This window comes from Coloeus monedula (assembly GCF_965178545.1).
Source record: "Coloeus monedula genome assembly, chromosome: 27".
Taxonomy (NCBI): Eukaryota; Metazoa; Chordata; class Aves; order Passeriformes; family Corvidae; genus Coloeus; species Coloeus monedula.
The window spans coordinates 1176521-1199268 of NC_138807.1; the positions used below are offsets into that span (position 1 = coordinate 1176521).

The 22748-nt window shown below is 44.0% G+C and overlaps 1 protein-coding gene across 2 annotated transcripts in view; it reads right to left on the reverse strand.

Annotated features, from left to right (window-relative positions):
* Positions 1-13205: 13205 nt before the first annotated feature.
* SPPL2B (signal peptide peptidase like 2B) overlaps positions 13206-22748 on the reverse strand; it is a 32713-nt gene continuing 23170 nt past the window's right edge. For both annotated transcript variants that reach the window (XM_082298011.1, XM_082298012.1), the window contains exon 15: positions 13206-22158. In XM_082298011.1, the coding sequence (XP_082154137.1) occupies positions 21871-22158 (288 nt within the window). In that variant the 3' untranslated portion in view covers positions 13206-21870. The remainder of the gene's footprint in view (positions 22159-22748) is intronic.

Consider the following 22748-nt stretch of genomic DNA (forward strand, 5'->3'; position numbering starts at 1 on the left):
GCAATGAAAGGAAGAGGGGAGGAAAGGGACACAGCGAGAAGCAGTTCCCTGTTTCAGAAGAACTTTTCAGTGTTTTCCAAGAGGCGTCAGCAGCTCTTTAAAATGAAGCTTCTAGATAAGAGATTTTAAAAGGTCACTTCCTTTGTGAGTCAACAGAGAGAAAGGGGAGAGGAAGGGAGGGTCTGTCCAAGATGCCTCTTTTTTTCTAGCAGACATCCAAATATTCTTTTCCAGTTGTAACTGAGCCTGGCACAGACCAGCACTGTGGCCCCTGGGTTCTGCTAACAATATCTCTGTTTGACAATTCAGCTCTGGTTAAGGTGATGCCTTGGGTTTTAACTTTTATATTTTTCAAATCCTGTACTGCCCAGTGTGTAACTGAAGTTTCTTGTAGCTGGTTCACTTCTGCTCTCTCATGCCAGGCAGACATAACAAAGCCTCTCCAGGCCTGCTCCTCAAGGACACCCAGACCATCCTAGGCCCAAAAAGTATAAACCAAAAGCCTCTAAAGTGGGGGGGGGGGGGGGGGGGGGGGGAAGCTTGGGGAAAACGCATCATTAACTGAAGCTTTAACTGGAGGATTAACCCTGATATGCAAATGAACCAAACCTATAAAAGTGTCAAGAACTCGTGACCTGTTATCCACCTTGGGGTCCCTCTCAGCAGTAGCCTCTGGCTCCCCAGGGTGTATCTTTGAAGGCCTTTCAAATAAACACCTCCCTTTATTCCCTTATTCCTGTCTAGTCTGTGTTTTTTAGGTGGCCACTTCAGGCATCAAAGGGGAGACAAGTAGGGAACTTTTTTTCCAGTGGTCCTTGTGACCTGAATACGTACAGATGAGGGGTCCCTCCTTCCCTCCTTTGGTAGGTTTTGGAGTCACCGTCTCTCTTGCAGTGTGCTGAATGTGGGCACTCAGAAATCTAGTCCAGGTGTGCTGACCAGTGCAACAGTGGACTTCAATGGACCTCAAAGGTAGGACAAATGCATCTGAGAAAAAAAAAACCATTGCAGACAGAATTGGCTCTGGCTGGTTGTTTTTCTGACAATACAATCTTAGTTGCATGTAGAAGTCATCCTACAATCAAAGGTACTTGGAACCCCAGAAAGAAGTTCGTATTAGTGATTGCAGAGGCATTTTAACTGGAAAAAACGGAGTGTTTAGAGAAACTTTCTACTTCCCAAAACAATCAAAACTTGTCTTTGCTCTCCCTTTTAGCATAAGGAAAGTTTATTTTCTTTTGGTGTCAGTGGTGTGAGTTAAAAAAGAATTGAAAGGATGTGTAAATGGAAAGCCCATTTTGCAAGAGCAAAATAGAGATTGTAATTTTTTTTTTGCTGAAAGATAGTAAGGATCATCTATAAATGCATAGTGGAGATCTGTAGCAAGAAGCTAGACACAGTGAAAAATATTGTGGCATAAAATCAGATGAGGAAAAAGTAAATTTTGCTAGTGGGGCAGAAATTAGGAGAGTATTAACAGTCATGAGTTTCCAGTAGTAATATTGAGAAGTAAAAGCACATTTATGGTTTTTTGTCAGCTTATAAATTGTGAGTGGTTATAAAATATGATGCCCTTGAGAGTGGGATGTGGGGAACTCTGACCTAAGAGAGTCCTCTCAGTCCAGTCTCAGTGGGGTGTCTTTTCACTGTTACATTTTACCAGAGAAGGCACCTCTGATGTGCAGCAGAGAGTCAGCAAGCGCAGTCCTGCAGGCTGCCACCATCTCTGGCTGTCCCTGAGGATCTGCCGTGGTGCTGGGTCGTGGCCACCACCACTGCTCTGCTGCTGCTTGGCAGCCCAGGGTTTCTCTTCTCCACAGAAGTCTGAATTTTGCTCTAGGGCAGCCTCGAGTCATTCCATAGGATTTCCTTGGAAGATGGATTTTATTTCTCAGCTGGTTCAAGTAGGGAAATTGTAAAATATAAAGAGATATGGTAAAAATATTCCTTTACCCAATTAGCCAAACTGTCACTAACACCCACTCTTGTAGTTGAAGAGGACAAGTAGCATGTGTGTGTGATCTCATGTGTGTGTGTGTGAGAACATGCATGTGCAGCATGTTGGGGGAATATCACCTTCAGGAGCAAAAGGGGAAAGGCAGGGCCACGAGAGAGGCACCCTGGTTGTTTGTCCATGCACAGACCCAGGCTCACCGTGGCAGGTGTCTCTCCAGCTCAGGTGATCCCATGCCATACACACCTGTAGGACTGGCCCAGAGCACGTTGCTCTCCAGCACAAATTGTGCTGGCTCCTGTTTTCAGGTAGAAATTGTCTTCTTGCAAAATGCCACAGCTCCTGAGTCTGAAGCACAGTGGTGACCTCCCAGTACTGTGCTGGTTGCTGCCCAGCAAAAGGGCTGGTTTTCTTCATTTACCTCCACATACCCTGGACTTCTTTCTTCCAGTACTTGATACTTCTCTTCCTTCACCTCACTGTGTCTTCCTCTTCATTTTTTCACCTCCTGAGGCCTTTTCTTCTGCCTTCCTACCCCTCTCCAGTCTCTCTCCCTTCAGAATAGGAGGGTTGGCATGCCAATCTTGCACTGCACTGCTCTAGGCTCCCTCCTGCTCTTCTCCAACTTCTCCCATTCCCAGTCTGCCAGCCCCTACCAGCAGCCTTCGACTACAGGGACACAAGCTGAGATGCCCCGCTCTGAACTGTGGGCCAGAGGAAAGAAAGACAGGAAACAGTGGTACCCGTTTTTTCAAAAGTTGGCTTCATTTACAGACAACAAATGCGAAGAAACCCTGATGTCCCCCAAGGGATAATGAATGGAAACCACCCCCCACCCCCACCCAACCCCCTGACAGTGAGTCTGGGCTGCTCTGGGGTCTTTGTGCTGCATTTCTGTATTCTAGCATGCTGGGTTTCTCCCACATTGTGATTATAAAAGGCAGTCAATATGCTGCAACCGTTTGAATAACCAAGTGTTAATAAAATATTTGCTTCATCCCATAGTGGGGTACTGTGGCTCTTAACACAACAATACTGTGTCTACTGAACCTTCAGATACAGGGGTTGTAAAACTCATTGTGACCTGTAAATGTTCACCCAGACAGAGCCTTTGCAAAATGATGGCACAGGTATGAAAAATATGCCACTTGCTCAAGGCAGACCACAAGCTCAGCAGCAGATCTGCCTGCAGTCTCAGCAATTAATGAGCCTGCAGCCAAAGGCAAGTTTTATCACCAAGGCAAGACTTGTGGCACTTCAGAGGGGGAATACAGCAGATGCAGAATATTTCTCCAGATGGAGAAATATTTCTATTCTGCCCAAAAGCAGAAAGCAGACTCCAATATGCCTCACTTGGTAGGTTCACCATCCAAAATCACAGCCACCAAAACAACAAACCATATCTATGTCAGCAAACCATGAGTCTGAGTAGGAGAGAGAAGATGGTCATTTGCTGTAAGTGAAATCAGAAGCATGACCAGAGGAGATAGATGTGGATGTGCAAACAGATCTGCTGGCAGAGCAAGGCAGTGGGAACAGCCAACCTCAAGTATCTCCATTAAAATGGGGTCAAGCCTTATGATTTTTTCCTTACAGCTGGGGATTTGGTTGTATTGAAATGAGGCTCAGAACTTGTGGCAACAGCTACTGAGAAGGGTAGAATGCTTTCATAGGGGAGTGGATTTATAAGCAGTGGTATCTATTGGGTGGTGGGGTAGTGCGAGGACATATCAGTCTGGAGAGGCCAAGAACTGCCTACCAGTTCCTCCTTATGGCTCAAGGGTATCCCACGGCCACTCTCTGAGTGGGGCTCCAGAGAAAGGAGTGTTGGAACTTATTCCAACACTTGTTTCCCGCTTAGCCCATACATTTCCCCTTAAGCCTTCTGATGAGATGATCTTATGTCATGAAAAAGAAGCCCATGCAGGGACAGCAGCAGCTGGTTGAACAGATACAGGACAGAGCTCAGCATCAAAGGCAAACCATCCCATGACCAGCAGATACAGGTTTGGCTACGTGGTCTTTTTTTTGTGTGACATGAGCTTCACCTACCATGACACTGGTTCCCTGGATCACCCAACACTGTAATCCTTTTGATTTAACCCATCTCCAGCTTCTGTAATGGATGTATAGAGCATGTCCATGTCCCCATCTCTCTGTAGGTTAACACTTAGGGGAGGTTGTGCTGCATTTGAAAGGCTAGACCCTACTTTCAAGCAGAAAGAACTCTCATCATGTAAGAGACTGCAGATTGAGCTGAGGACACCTCTTGTTATTAAGCTGAGTGAAAAGCCCTGACACTGCAAGCCCCTAGACCATGAACAGCCTGCAAGTGAGCGAATCTGAGTCCCTGCCACTCAGGATCAGTGAGGATCCCGTGTCCCTGCTCACCTGCAGCACTCATCATGGAGGTGCATCTGGTTCAGCTGTAGTCCTGCTTTCAGCAAGCCAAATGACACTGTGCCAGCCTTGTTTATTGTCCCTCTTGATCTACAAATGTCTCTCAATTTACAAGTAAGAAGATCCTCTGCCTGCCTGCCAGCTCAGCAGTCTCAGCTGGGGCATGACAGACAAGCTGAGCTTCCCAGTGCTCGTATTATCACTGGTAACAAAGACTCTAACATCACTTCCACCTTGGAGACACTCAGCCCTGAGCTCTCCCTCTGCTAACAAAGTACTGGGCAGATTTGTACCTGCAATTACTTCTTAAACTTGTAGCCATGGATTACACAATAAAATAAAGGCAGCTTCCTCCCCCCTACCCCCAACTGTGCTGGCTTGAAAACTCAGTACAGATAGTAAATACTGAATACACATAGGGAGTATCCAGTAAGCCCGGAAGTCCATGTTTGTCCGGTTACTTTCCACAATAGGAGCACTATATAATTTGATACTTTTCAGCTTATGAATGGCCAAGAAAAACTCACATGCTTAACTCATGTAATTTCCTTCACTGACATTCACTCACCTCCCTTGAACACTGTCTGGCCCTGTGCAGAGGCTGTGGGAGAAATCTTGGTCCCATTGAAGCTAATGGACATACTGGCACCAGAGGTTCCTGGAGGAACAGGGGCTAAAGTAGAGGTCTTCATTTTGCAAATAATCACATTTTATTCTTTCTTACCAGCTTACATACATTAGAAACGATGTGTAAATTACATTTTTACCTAGCTTCAGCTGTTATTACAGATTGTCAGGTAGGCATTAGTATTCATGGACACAAAACCCCCAAGCTACCCTGAAATCAGTTACCTGCAATGGATGCTCCCTCAGAGGAAGAACTCACACAGAGAAACCAGCAGTGATTAAAGATATCAGTCAAGCAGTGAACCCACAGCGCTTGAGCCCATGAGAGGCCGCAGAGTGAAACGCTGCGTGTATCGATAGGGGATAGTGTGACACGCTAACCTGCAGCGCTGTGTGACCACCGTGCACAGCTTTGGCCAGCCCCCTGCCTGAGGAGAGCATCCCCGGGCAGGGGCCGCAGGACGCTGGCACACTCGGACTGCCCAAGCCCTGCCCTGGACGGCGTTGCCTCGTTTGACACCTCGGGCCTCCCTCAAGCAGGACAAGGCTGTGCCGGAGCTCTTTGCAGGGCAGCCTCAGGGCTGGAAGACAAGTGGGTGTGAAAGCAGCGTGACTCTCGAGCCCTTCCGTCCACCGCGGGAACAAAGAACCATTCAGCTACAGAAACATTTATTTAAGCTCAAATAATGGGGCTATTTCAAGCCCATAGAGGTTGCTCATAAGAGTTGTCCCGTGCCGAGGTCTAAGCTGCCCACTGCCACGGCTGTTTCACTCTTGTATTTCCTACAATGATAATGTTGCTTGTTTCAGCATTTAGGTCTGCATTACTGCTGAAGTTGCACTTTTTGTTTTCCATGACGTACCCTGAGCTTTCTTTCTAAAATATTTCCTAATTTGTTATAGCTTTCAAATAATATAGACCATTCTCTGCATTTGGTTTCCAAAGTGTTTAAGAAACTAAGATGTTCTCTTAACCAGTACTTTCAGAGAAGAGAGTCTAGAGGTCGTTTTTGACCAAGGCTCATCCATTAGGTCCCACATGCGGTGGTTGAACCCACACTGGTTAACAGGCAAAGGATGAAATGTGCTACAGAAACACAGCTGCGGGGCACAACTGGCAGAAGGGTCAAACTTCCACGGACATTCAATGGGGAGCCCATTTCTGTAGCCAGTGGGTTCCTTTGCTCCAGAACGAATCCCCTCCAGCACTACCCACCCGTTTGCGCAAAGCGCTCCCAACCTCCCCTGAATCACGTTAGAGTTACATGGAATCGAAAAGCTCTAAAAAGCTCTCCAGCATTACGTAAGGAAAGCTGCTTAGCCATCAGCGACTAAAGGAAACACGGATTTTGTTTCCATCTATTACTTTCAATAAAAGGTGAGTTGAGCTGTTTTCCTCACAGACAATAAATTCAGAAACAGGCCGTTTCCTCAGAGCCAGCAAACCGCGAGGGATTTCCCCAAGCATGGGGGAAAATCCAGCGTGGAGAAGCAGTTTCAAACTCCTGCTTGTCTGAAAATCTGCGGGTGCAGGCAGCAAACCTGTCTGACCCTGATGAAGAAGCAAGGAGGAAGAGCAGAAGGAGGTGGTGAAGAAGGAGGAGGAGGAGGAGGAGGAGGAGGAGGAGAAGGAGGAGGAGAAGGAGGAGAAGGGGGACTGCCCGAGCCCCAGCCGGGCAGGAGGGATCGCGCTGGGCGGTGGGGCCGCGTGGCGAGGAGCATCCACGGGTGGGTGCAGCTGTCGGGAAAGGTGAAGGTTTTTCTCTTCCCATTCGAGCCAAGAAACCCCGGCACCTCGAAGAGAGTAAAAAGGGCTCATAAGAAGGAGCAGGGACTCACCTGCTTTGCTTTTCCCGCTGCCGCCAGGTCCCTTCCCCGGCAGCTTCTCCCCAAGCGGAGCCGCCCCGAGCTCATCCCCCGGGCCCGCGGGGCGCCGGCGGGGGCGGTGGGAGGCACTGGGGGAGTTCGCGGCGGAGCTTAAAGGCACAGGCTGAGAGACAGGAACGGTTCAGCCTGAAGAGCTGGTTTGTTGCTTCACTGAACTTTGGAATTAAGCACTTTTCCTCCCCCCGCTCCCCAGCTGCCTGCGTTGGGAACTGGACCAGTGATGCCCCAGCTCCTGCCTCTCCCCAGTCACGGGACATTCCTGCAGGTCGTTGTACAACTCCCATCCCTTTCAGCAGCAGGATACAAAGGAAAATAGCTGCCTGAAGTGGGGTGGTTCATACCCGCAACACTGAATTTCCCCCCATCACCAGAACTTGGCAGCCCCCCACACTGAAGGCACGGGGATGGCGTGTTAACCAGCACTGGCCCGTGCACACAGAAACCATAAAAGGAGCAGTATTACAAAAAACCCCAACAACCTACTAATTTCCTCAGTCAGCCATCCATAGCCCTTCCAATTCATACTGTATTTACCATCCTGACAATCTCTGTGTTAGAATAGCCTAACTGCTGCACAGGAACGGGCAGGGATTATCCAACATCACATGCACCCACAGCAGAGGCCAAAACTGGACAGAGTTCCTTGCGCTGAAGTTCATGTTTAAGCCCACAGATGACCCTTCTGCCATCTTGAAAAGACAAAAAATACGTGTAAAACCGAGAACTTGTTTTGCTTTAGTCTGAATTTTTGCCTGCTGCTTGACACGGTCAGCTATCATCCAACTGCCACTTCTGTCCCTAAGTAGCTTCAACATGAACAGCAAACTTCAGCAGTTCATGTGTTTGATAGCAAAGCAATGAAAGAACGTAGGATTCTGAAATGATAAAATTATCACAGAGATTTCTCTGAAGTTGATTTTGTTTAGATTATATCCTTTCCTTCCTAACATCTGCTGTCTCATGGATCTCTCCAGACTAAGCAATAATCACTGAAATAGGTTTCCTTCTGAGCATCGATAATGAAGACTTGGATGATTACAGAAACACAGACTGGTCTGAGTTGGAAGGGACCCAGAAGGATCATTGAGTCCAACTCTTAAAGGAATGGTCCATATGAAGATCAAACCCAGAACCTCGGTCTTACTAGCACCAAGCTAATAACCAGAAAAATGCTGCAATATCTGTATCTGAACACATTTGGCTGTGAGCCGGTGAACACCACAAGCAGTTCCTGTTCTTTCAGACAGACTGTACATCCCTGTGAAAGAGCTGAGTGAGGGATTGACATCCTTCTAATAGTTCACCAAATAAAGAGAATCTGCATGTATCTTTGACTGAATGGAGATGCAAAACTGCATAATCAAAGCCCAAAAGTAATAAGGGGAGGAGGAGAGATAGGACTGCAATAGAAGAAGAAACCAACAAAATCAGTCAGTGGTCAAATAAGTAAGAAATTAGGAACAGCAGTCTGCACTCCTGCTGAAGGGGCTGGGAGCAAACACTTCAAAGTTAATTGAGAAGTCAAGTCACTAGGGATGCGATCTCTGGCAACCAAACTCTACAGGGGCAGCTGGGACCACCCTTGTCTCTTGTGTTTGCTGCATACACTGTCGCAATGTACAGATAAAATGAACACTGCACTAAAGCAATATAATACTCAAAATTTAATAGAACAATCAGAAAAACATCGTGGTGCACCAGAAGGATTTAAACGTCTTTAACAGTATTTAGCAGGTTTGCTACATTTCATGTTGGAGTGTTGGAAAATGCTGTGCATGGGATATGGAATTATTTCCATGGTCAAGAAAATTTCTAGATGCTAAAAACAGAGCAAGAAGAACTTTAAATGAAAGGATTTCAAAGACCATTCACTTCATTCTGGTTCCCAGGAAGATCCTTTTACTGAGGGCATGGAAAAATGAACATGACGTTAAATGGCTGTGTCTCCTAGTTCTTTCCCTGTGGTACAACAACTAAGAAATGGAATGGGGACAGAAAGCAGCTTATGAAAACTGATCAGAAATGAAGAGTTTTTTATCATGAGAACCCCATCCTGACACATCAAGACGTATGTCACACACGCTGCAGCCCCCAAAAGACATTTTAAGTGAAGATTTCCTTGTTTCATTTTCTTTTTCTGCACTGGTAAGAGACATTTCTCATGCTTGAAGGGGAAAAAAAGTACTAGTTAATTTAATTAAATTTTAAGTCTTGATTTCAGAGTGATAAACCAATCATGATATAAGAGAACATAGGAATAGAAAAGAATAATGCTCCTACATAACTTTACGAGAGACATTTCAGAAGAAAAAGCCTTTTTTCATAAAATTAAATTCTGCACTATTCTTCTTTGTAAATACATAAAACTGATGGTTATATGGCTGTCTTCTGCTAGAGTTTCCCTCTCTCTCTTTTTTTCCCTACAGAAATATCACAGAAATATTGAGTGACTGACTCACTAACTTCCTATTAATGAAAGTTGCTTGAACCTTGTTGGAATTGTTTTCAGAGTATGCAACTACTGAACAGCTCTGTAACAGCCACAGAATTGAAATGCCCTTTGTCCCATCCAGGGGGTACAAAGCCACAAAATAAATATACTCTTCCTTTGGACGTCTGGAGGTAATTTGGAATGAATTTTTCACTTGAAACACCTCACCTGGAGCACTGCGTTCACCTGTGGGGTCCTCGGAGCAGGAAGGACATGGACCTACTGGAGTGGCTCCAGAGGAGATGCTCTGAGAGCTGGAGCCCCTCTGCTCTGGAGCCAGGCTGGGAGAGCTGGGGGTGCTCACCTGGAGAGGAGAAGGCTCCAGGGAGAGCTCCGAGCCCCTTGCAGGGCCTAAAGGGGCTCCAGGAGAGCTGCAGAGGGACTGGGGACAAGGCATGGAGGGACAGGACACAGGGAATGGCTTCCCAGTGCCAGAGGGCAGGGCTGGATGGGATCTTGGGAAGGAATTGTTCCCTGGGAGGGTGGGCAGGCCCTGGCACAGGTTGACCAGAGCAGTGGACTGCCCCTGGATGCCTGGAAGTGTTCAAGGCCAGGTTGGATGGGGCTTTGAACAGCCTGGCCTAGCCCACCCCATGTCATGGGCCTGGAACTAAATGATCTCTAAGGTCCCTTCCCAGTCAAATCATTCCATGATTCTGTGAATAAGACACCAACTCCTGAACATACAGCCTGAAATAACAATTTCTGTGAATAGTGCTATTGCCCTAATCACTGTAGTAGGTGGTGTGGGTATTTTTTCCAGCTTTAGAGACTACAGCTGACATGACTGTAACAATGGAACAGAGTACAGCTGACAGGGCAAAAGAAACCTCCTCAAGATCAACAAGACTATAAAATTCTTCCCCTGGGATGGATTAACCCCCACGCCACAGAGTCCATGAAGCTCCTTAATGTTCTCTGTCCATATTAGTCCAACCCCAAGCTGTGAAGCAGGCTGACCTAGGAAGGGGCAGCAGGCCAAGTCTTGCTGCTCAGGTGGTGTTTCCTTGTAATCCTCCATGTAAAAGGAGACTTTCCCTGCCCCCCACAGAGGAAAACCTGGAACATTTGAATGGCTGGGCTAGATGGCTATGCACTTGCAGGGGATGCACACATACCTGACGGTAACATGACCTGCTCAGGAGCATCTGTTGGGAACAGGGTGATTCCTAGGAGCCACTGGAGACATAGATGTCTCGGGTTTGGAGATAAAACTTCAGGAGGAAACACTCTGAAGGGAAAAGGGCCCCCCCTTTTCCTCTACCAATAAGACAAGTGGGTCACAAGAAATTAAAGTGGAAAAAAACCAAACTGTTTATTAACACCAAAAAACCCCAGGGTAGAACAGGATTAAAAACCCCCTCAAAATACAGTAAATTCCCGGAGAGGGAACAGACACGAGGGCTCGGAGCAGCCGGGGCCGTCCCCGCAGGCTGCCCGGACCGGCGAGGAGGGAAGGGAGGCAGTGAGGCAAGGGGAAGGAAAGGGAAAAAAGAACACGAAAAAAACCCCAACAGAACGTTTTCCCAGCTAGCTGGAACACACAGGAAACCCAGAAAAGCAGCCCTGCCCAGACCCCCGAGCCCTTGGGCCCCCGTTGAAGCACCCTGCACTCGGCCCGTGGCTCCGGCCCTGGGTGCAGCCTAAAGGCACAGCGTCCTCGGGCACTGAGAGGGTGGGCAAGGAATAAAGCGGCTTCATAACGTCACCCCAGCACAACAGAGCACCCCTCTTCTGAAAGCTGCATCTCTTTCCAAGGAGCTCTTCTAACTGACAGCAGTATGCAGAGGTGATCTAGAGAGTCAAATCTATCTTGGAGTTGAAACTGAGAAACCGTGAATATGGGAATTGTATTTAAACAGAAAAGCCAGATCAAAATACTGTCTATGCCTCGTTAAAGTTCCCACAAGAAGAAAAATAGGACAGATTTGCAGCATAGCCAAGTCCTAGAGTCCCCAGGTGGTCCAAGAACTCCCCAGTTAATCACTTGCACAAGTGAGGCAATGAGCTGATTTGAAAGTCGGCAATTGACTGAACACATTTGCAAAAACACATTTCAACAATGGGCACAGGAGCGCTCCAGGTGGGAATTTCATTGTGCCCTGAAACCAACCTTCAGGCAGCATCTGAGCACAGAGCAATCCCTGTACTTAACTGAGCCATCATCCTGGGTGGAGAATGTGGAGAATCCAGCCCTTCCTCCCAGCGCTGCCCGAGGGGGTTTTGCTGCAACACTGAGCAAGGCGTACAGAGATAAGATGCTTGTAAATAGTCCGCACAAACTGTGCCTGCAGATGCAGAAATGGTCACGTAGGACAGATCTTTAGCAAATGCCCAAGGTAGTCAGGAGAAGCTCGGAATGCCAAGATTTTCACTAGTGATGGATCTGCACCTGTGGCACTGTGGGGAGAACTGTGGGCTCCGCCACAAGTGTTCAGCAGACCGGCAGTTCAGTCAACCTCCTCCTGTTTGAATGGTGTCATTCTGCATTAGAGCATTACCTTCTGCCAAGACCCATAATATGGGCTTTTTTAAAAAAAACCAAAACCAAACAACCACACACACCCCCCCCCCCCCCAAAAAAAAAGCAAAAAAAACCCCCTCCCACAAAACCCACCAAAAAACCACAAACAACAAATGCTCTGTCCTTGTCTATGCAACAGATACAGGAATAACCAAGTACAAGAATATAATGGTCACACAATTCGTTCATTAAGCTGATTTTGTTCCAGCATGCAGATGTATGTCTAAACCTAGCATACCAGGCACTGTTTCAACTAATACAGGCTGAGGTTTACAACACTTTAGGAGGAGCTTTGTGTCCAGGTTGTGTCTTAATATTTACCACCCTCTGTTTAAAACAATCTTTCTGGTTTCGAACTCTCCTTGTCTGAATGGAAGCAGCTGTCTCGGTTCCCCAGTGACAGCCCAGACAGAAATGCTGTCTTGCTGCAGCTGTTTTTTTTGGTGGGTTGGGTTGTTTTTGCTGTTGTTGTTTGTCTGGTTTTTTTTTTTTTTTTGGGGGGGGGGGGTTGTTGTTGGTTTGGGGTTTTTTGTTGTTTTTGTTGTTGTTGTCTTTTAGAGTCAGATATCACAAGAAATTTCTCAGTTTCTCTTTTCTCAGCTGTACTGTGTATTTAAAAGTGAAATGCAGGACATACTAAACAGAAAGACAGAGTGGAATTGTGCCTGCTGTCAGTTTGTACCATTCCTGGGTACAGCCAGGACTTGCCTTGTAATTCAGTAGATATTCGGCATTTTCTTAGAAAGAGGGGCTGTGAGTAAACACCTGCCTTCCCAAGCAACAGCACTTCAACATGCAACAGAGTAGTCAGACCCAGTTTATCAGTACAGCTGATCACACAGCTTTAAAGGGCTGGTGAGGCCTGGCACAGGGTGCCCAGAGCATGGCAGTGCCCAAGGCCGGGCTGCACAGGGCTTGGAGCAGCCTGGGACAGTGGGAGGTGTCCCTGCCCACGGCAGGGCAGTGGAACTGGATGAGCTTTAAGGTCCCTTCCAACCCAAACTGTTCTGGGATTCTGCCAGGGTTAAAAAGGCCAGGGAAAGAGATCACTTGTGTGAACTGTGTGCGGGTGTCAAACACTGTTTCTGGTATTGAGCAAGTTTTAAGAATTTTGCATTGAATCCAGCTCATGGTGGGAGCTGTACACGGCAATCTTTAAATTCCACAAGACATTTTATCACATCCCAGAGCAAACAAGAAAAAAAAAAGTGTTTCAAACTTAAGGGTGATATAAAATAGCAAAACTCAGTCAAAAAATTAAGTATCTTTATTTGACACTTCTAGAAAATTTTTACAGTTTTAAACTAAAACAGACGAAAGGAAATTCCAGTGTTTTTTAATAGCAAAACAAAAGGAAAAAACCAAATGAACACAATAGTTGACATTTTCAAGTTTGTTTTCTTTCATCGTATCTATATATGCCTGAAACAGGCTTCATTACTCCATGGAAAATGCACTCTGCAGAAACCCTTGGGATATTTCTCACGTCTTTGTCCTAAGATTCTGCCATCCCTGTTAATTTTGAAATAAGGTTTTTTCCATGTTACATCACAGAAGGAAAGCGAATCTACATCTGGTCACTGGAAATCCTATGTATTACAATGTATTTACATATATAAAAATATATATATTATGATGTGCTGTGCAATTGGATACAAGGCTGTAATTCAGTCAGAGGGAGGGCTGGTATCAAAACCTTAAAGATCCATACAGACATAGGGTGGGAAAAGGCCACCCAGACTGAATTGAAAATCTGATGCATGTACTATGGTAAGACCTACAGTTTTGGAAAAACAGAAATGTTTGCCAAAAATGTCTTTTACTACTCAGAAACAAACTTGCTTTTTCCCTTGGTCTTCGCAATGGCTCTCTCCTACTGTCAGCACAGGAAGGGATCAGTAAGGTGACACAGTCAGTTCTTTGTTATTGCAAACAATAACAGCAGAAAAAATATCTTGTACCATAGATATAAGATACCTGTATCATAGACAAAAGTCACAGAATTACTGATTTATCTATCCTTGCAGATATCATGCAATATGCACAATTTTGCAAGTCATCAAGTAGTAAATGCTACATCTTCCCCAGCTTGTGTGTGGGGAAAGGGACCCTCTTCCCATGGGGGATTGACAACCCCACAGTCAGCTACAACTGTGGAACTGATCCATGTGGTGTATACCACTGACAGACTGACTGACAAGGTAGGAACCAGGGAACTGGGGAAAGACATTCATTTTATCAGCATCACTGACTACATCCTTACAGAGAAATAAATTCCTCATTCTTTATGTCCCATCTGCACTTCATTACCATAGCTTGTTTGTTTGGAAATAATAGCCCCATGCAGGAAAAATACTCCAACTAAGTTTTCATACCAGTCTTCCTACACTGGCTAACTTTCTTAGCTGTTCTTTTTTTGGAGGGAGGGGTTGTTTTTTAGGGGTTTTTTTTGTCTCTCTCTAATTTTTAAAAATTTTATTAAGGGGCCAAACTGCATAGAAAAATCTTAAAACAGCAAAAACATGTAATACGTTTGGCTCAAGAGAAAATCTTTCCTTCAGTACCTGAAATGAGCTTAAAGTTTACTCTTCATGCGTACATATGTAGAGTTAAACAGATGCATTTGCAAGTGCTAAAATTAACAATCTTCTAGTCTGCACTCTTCATAACACTATCCTACACACTACTATTTGAACACCATTACAAAGTCCTTCCACAAAGACACCAGACATTTAAGACTGTTCTACTGATAATGTTACCTCCAAGAATCAACTTCCTCTCTAAAGGCAGGACTGTCAAGCATCCAAGAAATGCGCATTAAGCAAATGGGTCTCAACTCTTACCTTGTAAATCCCCTTTATATGGCTTGAAAGTTTTGCTTCCAGCCTCCCACCAATCCACACCCAAAGCACTTCTGATTCAGTTTTAGTAAAGTAACACTACCAAGGGTCGCAGAGGGCTCGTGGATTGCTGGCAGGTTATCAGACCCCAGTTCCTCCAGCCTTGAAGGAACACGGTCAGCAATGAGCAGAGCTCACTGGGAAGGGCTGTAAATTCAGATTTTTCTTAGGTTTTGCTTTCCTATGTTGCTAGGCTGAAAGTACAGAGCTCATAGTTACTGTCACTGACTTTAGGATCAAAGACGTTTCCCATGTTCAGCCCCTGAGGAACGCAGCGCATGGCCCAGGCCCCAGGCTGAGCACAGTGGGCAATTCCCTGTTTCGTGCCTTTCATACAGCACTGGGAGTGCACTGTGACACGAGAGATTCCTTCTTGCTCTCCCACAACCAGTGCTCTTTGAGAGTTTGAGAGTCAAAAGTCTGGTGGAAGAGACAAGTGGCAAAGTATGAAGACAAACAAGCGACATGTTCACCCCAGCACAGGCAGGCTGCTGCACTAACTGGCCATCAGAGCAATCAGCCCGTTCTCCACATGGGCTCGCTGCCAACTTAGGGTCTGCTGTAACATCTTTGATATATATTTTCTGCAGTCTCCACTACTGAATATGAAAAAAGGAGATTATGACCCAAACCAAAAAACCTATGCCACTGTGGGTTGCTTTTTGTCAAACTAAACCACTGTTTTGAAGTTTTTGTTCAACATAAATTGGAACCAACTTCGGTCAGAGCAGAACAATAAAATTCTCTTCTGGTTCCTTGCTGGGGAATGCATGTAAAGGACTGTGCTCCTCCCCAAATATCACCACCTTCCCACCATCCCAGCGTTCAAAGCTTGGATCCACAATGGAAGAAGTTCCAGGTTTGTTGCAATTTCCTGACTACAAATACATGTTTCAGATGAAAAGAGCTATTTCTATCCTTTCTGAACCTCTGGCTTAAGGAAGAAGTTATTGTATTGGAAATAACATCAGCTACAGCTCCTGTGTGCAACCCCACCCCAAAGGTCGGGCTCTGGGAAACCTCACTGCACCGACGGAACACGGTGCTGCTGCTTCAGCAAAGTGTCACATTCTCAGGGTTGGAGACCTTTCAGCAGCTCTTGACTATGAGGTGTTGGCTGTCTGCTGCTGCAGGGCTCCTACCAGCCCAAGCCACCAATTTTTTTTAAGAGTTATGACAGAATCTTAGAATCACAAAATAGTTTGGGTTGGAAGGGACCTTACAGATCATCTCATTCCAGCCCCTGCCATGGGCAGGGATGCTGTCCACTAGATTCAAGTTGCTCAGGGCTACATCCAGCCTGGCATTGAACTTCCAGGGATGGGGCATGAGCTGGTGATGAGCTGGCTGGAGACCATGTCTCTGCCTATTTTCAGCTGACCAATATTTACATGAAACACTCAAAGTCAGTTCTCAACATACAGCGCATGTCAGCAGGAAGCAGTTCTCAACCAAAAAAATCTAACTTGCAGATCATCTCAGAATTTCTCAGAGACAAACACCTGGATGAAGTTTGCCATCTGGAGCTAAACTTGCATGCTGACATGTAGAAAAGTATTATGAGAAAACTGGATAAACTGTAATGCCACCTTCACCTAAGGAAGGTGACTCCAAATAATCGTAGGAACATGGGCACCTGTAACCCCTGGCTGCTGGACTCACCAACAGCTTCTGGGAAACAGAACCAAGCCTGAGCCCCTGCATCACACAAAGTTAAGTCCTCTGCTAGTTCCCAAAAGTATAGATGATTGTATACAGTACACTAGTTCCCAACTCAAGAAAATCCAATCTAAACATTATTCATCACCTATCACTAATCTACAGATGGCAAAATGTTGTCTTTACTCCATGTAATTTGAATATTTAACTGCAAAACTGGAAAAGGTAGAACCCTCACAGAAGAGCACATAATTGATAAATAGAGATGATAGAGAGGATCAGTGAAAAGAACGTTCTTTTATGCCAGTGCTCAAAGGAAGCTTCTGGTAGCACACAAAGCTGTCATGTTCTGAAAATGTTCCAGTGTGCCAGAAGCAATTTAACAAATTAAACATAGACAAAAAAGAGTAAAATTGATGTGGTTTCTTTCCAAAGGATTTATCACTTTTAAGCAGCAGAAAACAGTCTTTGTATCACAAGAGCTGAACTATCCATCACAGCGGTTATAAAACACCCTGACAGCATTCATGATACATAAATTGAGTACTCCAGGATAAAGTTCATGCTGTAACATCATTAAACCCCAGGAATCCTGACCCTCAGACTATACCTGGACAGGTAGGCTTGTTGGCTGGCCCCAAAGGGCAGTGGCATGAAATGACTCTGGTTGGTGTGGTTCAATTTTCTCCTTGCAGAACCAAAGGAGCTCATGCACTGGGCACTGCCCTGCCCCACTGAGCCCTTCACCTGCCATCCACTTCTAGATTTTTCCTACCACCAGTGCCAAAGTTTCCTTATTGTAATTTGTCTATTAATTCTAATGTCATCCCTACCTGAAAATGACAAACCAATTTCCAGCAGCATTTCAGATTTTTGGATATTTATCATGCCCTTTGGTTTTCTCTTTGGAGTCAACTCTTCCATTGCCTTTCTTGTTCAGTGTCTCCTCATGCTTTCTGAATCATCTTCAGTTTTTTCTTATCCTCCCTCTCTCCGCCCTACCCAGCACCACTGGCAAAAACCTGAACTGAAAAGCTGTTAGTACAGCTCTGTTCTTCATGTCCTGCCCCAGCTGGAAAATGACACGTGAGATTAAAACACCTAAAGATTCACTGCTCCTTGTTGCTGATGTTTTCTGGACCTCTGACCACAGTTCCTGTCCTCATTTGCCTGGAGACACAGCCCTACATAGATTTCCTTTTAAAACACCAGAGATTATACTTGCCATGGAAAAAAGCACCATCTCTGCAAGCTTTGGATGAGTATTTGGATGTACTGGTATGTCTGTATTTCACGCTTGTGTCAATGTGCTATGCGTTGATAATCATTAGTTGTACACATTACTGCTTAGCCAGCATATTCAGCCCTCAGCGTACTACAGGTAACACAGCAAATGATGGAAGCATGGACAAAATACTCTGTTTTGTTCCTGGACAGTGAATGAAGCTGCTGTTGAAAAGAAATATCATGGACTTTACATCCTATACAGCCTGTGTAGTGGAAGAAACCAGAAACACATACCCAGCCATGGGGCTAAAGACAAGAACAAAACTACTGGATCTTGCACTGGAAACAGCTCATGTCAGCTTGAACTTCAAGGCAACACTGTTCTCAAACACCCAATACTGGCTTTTTTAAAGAGCTGCAGGTAATTTCACAGCATCTCCCAGAGGCAGATTAATTTGATAAGGACTGCGGCCACAGTCTGCAAGCTCACAACGCTGTTATTTCAGCACAGGCTGCTGGGCTCGGTCTGGCTCCACAGTCTGTGCCTGTTTCCAGCATACTCAGAAGTCACCAGGCACTACCATGGTAGTCATGATCTGTTCCCAGTTGGAACAATGCATCAGGAATGCCAAAACCAAAGCTGAAACACAGAAATGTGCATGGCTGAAAAGTACTGTCAAGACGTTCTTAACAACAGCCATACTGAGGGGCACTGTAAGGAAAGAGCATCCTCTGAAGGAAAAGCTTGACTGATTATCTAAGACCATGGAAAATGTTCAAGAAATTTGGAAACCCACAGTTTTCTAAATGAAGTTTTCTATGAAACACATTAATAAACCTTTTGGAAAATAGGCTGTGCTGCAGATTTTCTGTTGTCTCGCATCTGTCAAAGTTTAGAGAAAACATTAAATATTTTTTCAAGTGTAATTCTTACATATGTGGATGTGCTTTTATTGGTGCCACTGGTAAAACCAGAATATATTTTTAAATCTATTCTTTTTGGTTTCTATTTTATATATTTCATTTAAAATGCTTTTCATTTGTGACAGGAAAAATAAAATTCACAAAATTTAAAGAAGGTTTGGGATAATTTTCTCTTGTCACCTTCTTGTCACCCATGTCTTTCATGTTCCATTCTACCTTCAGCTGCATTTGGGCAATCCTTCAGGAGGGAACAGACCAAAACAAACACTTGAAGGAATCTGATCCTCACTATTGTGATCCAAAGAGTCAGGTTTTCTCAGATGGATTTTCTTTTCAGCGGTGTTGGTTGTTGTTGGGGTTTTTGTGTTTATTGGGTTTTTTTTGGCTAAAAGAAATGCCTCCCCTGAATACATACCAGTTCTCAGGAACAGAACCCTTACTGAATTTCTAGACAGATAAGGCTTAGTATGTGAAAAACATAAACAAGAAGCCCATCAACATTATTTTAAACATTAATATTACTTTCATTACTTTAAATATTAAAACTCAAGTTTGGTGTGTAACGTGTATCTGAAATCACCAAATAAAATCAGAGTCAGCCACACTGAACTGATATGCATTATCTTCCTATACAACATTAAGTTTTAAATTAAGCTGATCAGGGAGGTTTTTTTAAGATAAAAAAATACAGCCTTGGTTTTTGATGGAAGCAATTGAACTGCCCAGGATCAGGGTCCGAACAGTCACAGCCACACTGGAGCACCAGGGTCACCTGATTTGTACAGTACTGAGATAGTCAAAATCTGTAAATTGTTGCCATTTCACATGCTTTAAACTGCACTGAGAAGCTATTGGTGGTTTTTTTTCTGCATTCTTTGTTGTTTGCGGGAGAAAAAAGTGACACGTAAAAATAGATGGAAATTCCCCAAAACCTGGGTCCAGAATGCAACTGTGAAATGCCTACAAGTTCAGTGTCACCACTTCTTCTGTTCTAATTGATTATGAACAATCTGAGAAATAAACTGTTTCCTAACCACACAGGAGAACAAATGCTAAAATACACTTTCAAGTAGATAATACCTAATGCTTCATCATCAGAAAGCTACCGGCTTTTAAACATGTAGAGAGCTACTCCAAACAACATTATGACTAAGAGATGATCAAGGCAAAAACCAATAGAACTTTGAGTCAGTCTCCAATTTATCTTGCTATTTGCCAAGTTCATAATTTAAACACAAGATTGCTTTCTTAATTTAATACACATACTTACACAACGACTTAAGGCATAATCCAGTTGATTGAAGTTTTCAGTGAAATGTTTCTGTTGCTTTTTATTAGTAAGAACTGGTTCAGGTTACTGCTGGCCAAAGTAACAGTCCATTAAAGAGGAGACTGACAACCAGATCACTTTAGTATTATCTTCCATTAGGGCAATTTGTAAATTAATTGCAGTGTTGGCCGTTGGACTCAGGGAGCCTTCCAAAAAACTCAGTATCATCCTATCAGACAAGGTTCAAGTCTTTAAGCAGGAGCTGGCCAAACTCTGAAGCCATAGTGTGGTTTTAGAGAAAGCTGCTCACATTCTAGAGAAAGAATGCTACCACTGCCCACAGAAGTTATCATCCAAAAAACACAGGGCAAACTTTTGGAAGACCTAGCCAAAAAAACAATGGCTGATATTTAACAGATAGACTGGAAAAGAGAGCCCTTCAACTCCAATTCAACAGCAATGCCTCTCATTGCATCACTGTGACAATACTTTTGTAAATGACATTTTGGGCTCTCAAATACTCAGGAGTATTTCTTCCATGCAATCTGGAATCATATGCAAGGATCCTATAATACTTCAATTTTCTATTTCAGTTTTTGTGTGAAGTGTTTGAGGCTTTCCGGAATTGCAACTTAAGTGCAGAACAGACTCCTCTGATAAAGCCAAATATACTCAGATGGAACAAGTAATATGCAAATCTCATCATCTTTCTATGTACAAAAGCTGATGCCTAAAAGACTCAATCATGTTATACAGGAAAACACACAATTTCAGGAATGTGAAGTAAGACCAGCTGCACCCCAAAATTTTTAAATTCACAAATTCCTTCACAACGTAGCAAGAGATGCAAAATAATAGGTGAGATCCCAGGCTCATTCCAGAACCTGACAGACCATGCTTTGGCTACTACTCTTAGGGCAAAGACAAAACATGACTTAGGCAGTTGGTAAGTTACTGAGCAGCAAGTAGCTTTAAGTTACAACTGTCTCTAGCACCATATGTGCTCTGCTGGGAATGAAAAAACAGACTATTTTCTTCAAAATCAGAAATCATAATTCTATTCCTTGAATGAACAACAAATAGAAGCTCAAAGCCCCAAACATAAGAACATTTGCACTTTAACATTTTCCCAGTGAAAATACTGCCTGTTAAGCTTAGTATAGTGCTACTACCTAATTTTTTTTTACCTATTTGGCTTGTATTTTATTTCTAAACATTCTTAATAAGCATTTGCTTCCAGGCAGCATTCTGTGACCAACCCTGTTTATTATCAGAGACAGCCCTTAAGAGTTCACATGAATGCCTAGAAAGCTTCCTGGAGCTCTACTCATCCTGCCTTTTAAACTAGACTAGTAGCCCAGGTACCTAGAAGTAAAAACAAAGACAAAAAATTTAAGAGATGCATTTAATGCACCATGGTAGTATAAAGCCTTTTGGAGTAATGGTAATTGAACCATTCTCTGTATTTCCTGAATGTCAGTTTATAATAACGCATTCCCTTTCATCAATGGCTTTGACAAGTCAGGAGAAGTAAAGTAAAAGGTGACAATAAGGAAAGTGCCAAAAAAATAAAAAAAGAACAAAGAAAAAGACCATGTTTCTCTCAAGTAAGCATTGTAGCAGACTTGTTCAATGCTTTTCCTCCATGTTAACCTACACCATGGTAAAGCAGTGAAACAGCCACACAAGCACAGAGTACTGAGTAAATAAAGACTCTTAATGCTACCTCGCTATAATGCAAATGGAACAAATGGTCAAAGGCATTCACTAACAGTGATCATAGAAACCCACACATCAGAACTCCTGGAAAGCACCATATTTCAGAAATATGTTTGAAGTGTATAGCTGTACCGAAGCTGGAGACAGAACATTCCTTGCTGGATTTGATGATCAGACTCCCAGTGAGGTTCTTCAATGAAAGCAAACCCTACTAAACCAGTCCTAAATACATACTGGTTTTATATAGATATGTTTGTGAGGGAAAGTAAGGAGTTCTTATCACATCACTTATTCCAGCTGGTTTTGTTCTGCATTTAGGCATTTGCTTTCAAGGTCATCCTTATTCTGAGCAGTTGGTTCCTCACTCTGGGCAATAGAGATTTCTGACTGGTCTGTCTTTGTGCTGGCATCAGCCAGCTCCTCTTCAGCCGACGTGGAGCCGTGCAGCTCCTTCACGTGGAGGGTGGGATTGGTCATTTGCTCTGTGTCTTGTTGAGAGGCTGGTACACTGCTGTTTTTGGGAAGCTGAGGGCAGTTGACAGGAGCTATCACCACGGGAGGCTGAGGTAGGTCTTTCTGTAAATGGAAGATCACAGTTAGAATGATGGAAAACAAGAACTATTGTGTCCAGTTATCCGAGGTAATGGTCATACAAGATGAAGATTAAAGGTCCATCATCCCTGTTACCATTCTCCAGCAGTGGACAGATGTATACAGTTATCCTTTCTTTGTATTTTATAGGACACCAGGGGAATTCTTCCTTCTAGAAAAGTGTTTGCTTTCTGAGTGATTGTTCCTCACCAGTTTCACATGTGCTCTGCTGATAAGGCAGCAACAGGCACTTGGTCCTTGGCCACTGTCCAGTTCTGCCCACCTTTACTATCAGTGTACAAGAACTGGCAACTTTTACATAATATTTCAGATGATCTCAAATATTTATCTAACAATTAAATTAATTTCTCTAGTGGAAGCTTGTGAAGGTTATCACAAATAGTTCAATAATAAAATAGAACTTCCTGGGGCTACCTCTAGCTTGATAGATTTGGCCTTCTAGTAAGTATTCAAAAACTAAAATCATGCACCATGATAGAAATTATTCCTTTTTGAAACAAGTTAATTTCACTTTCAGCACACTGAAACAAAGTGATAATTTACTATACTGAACT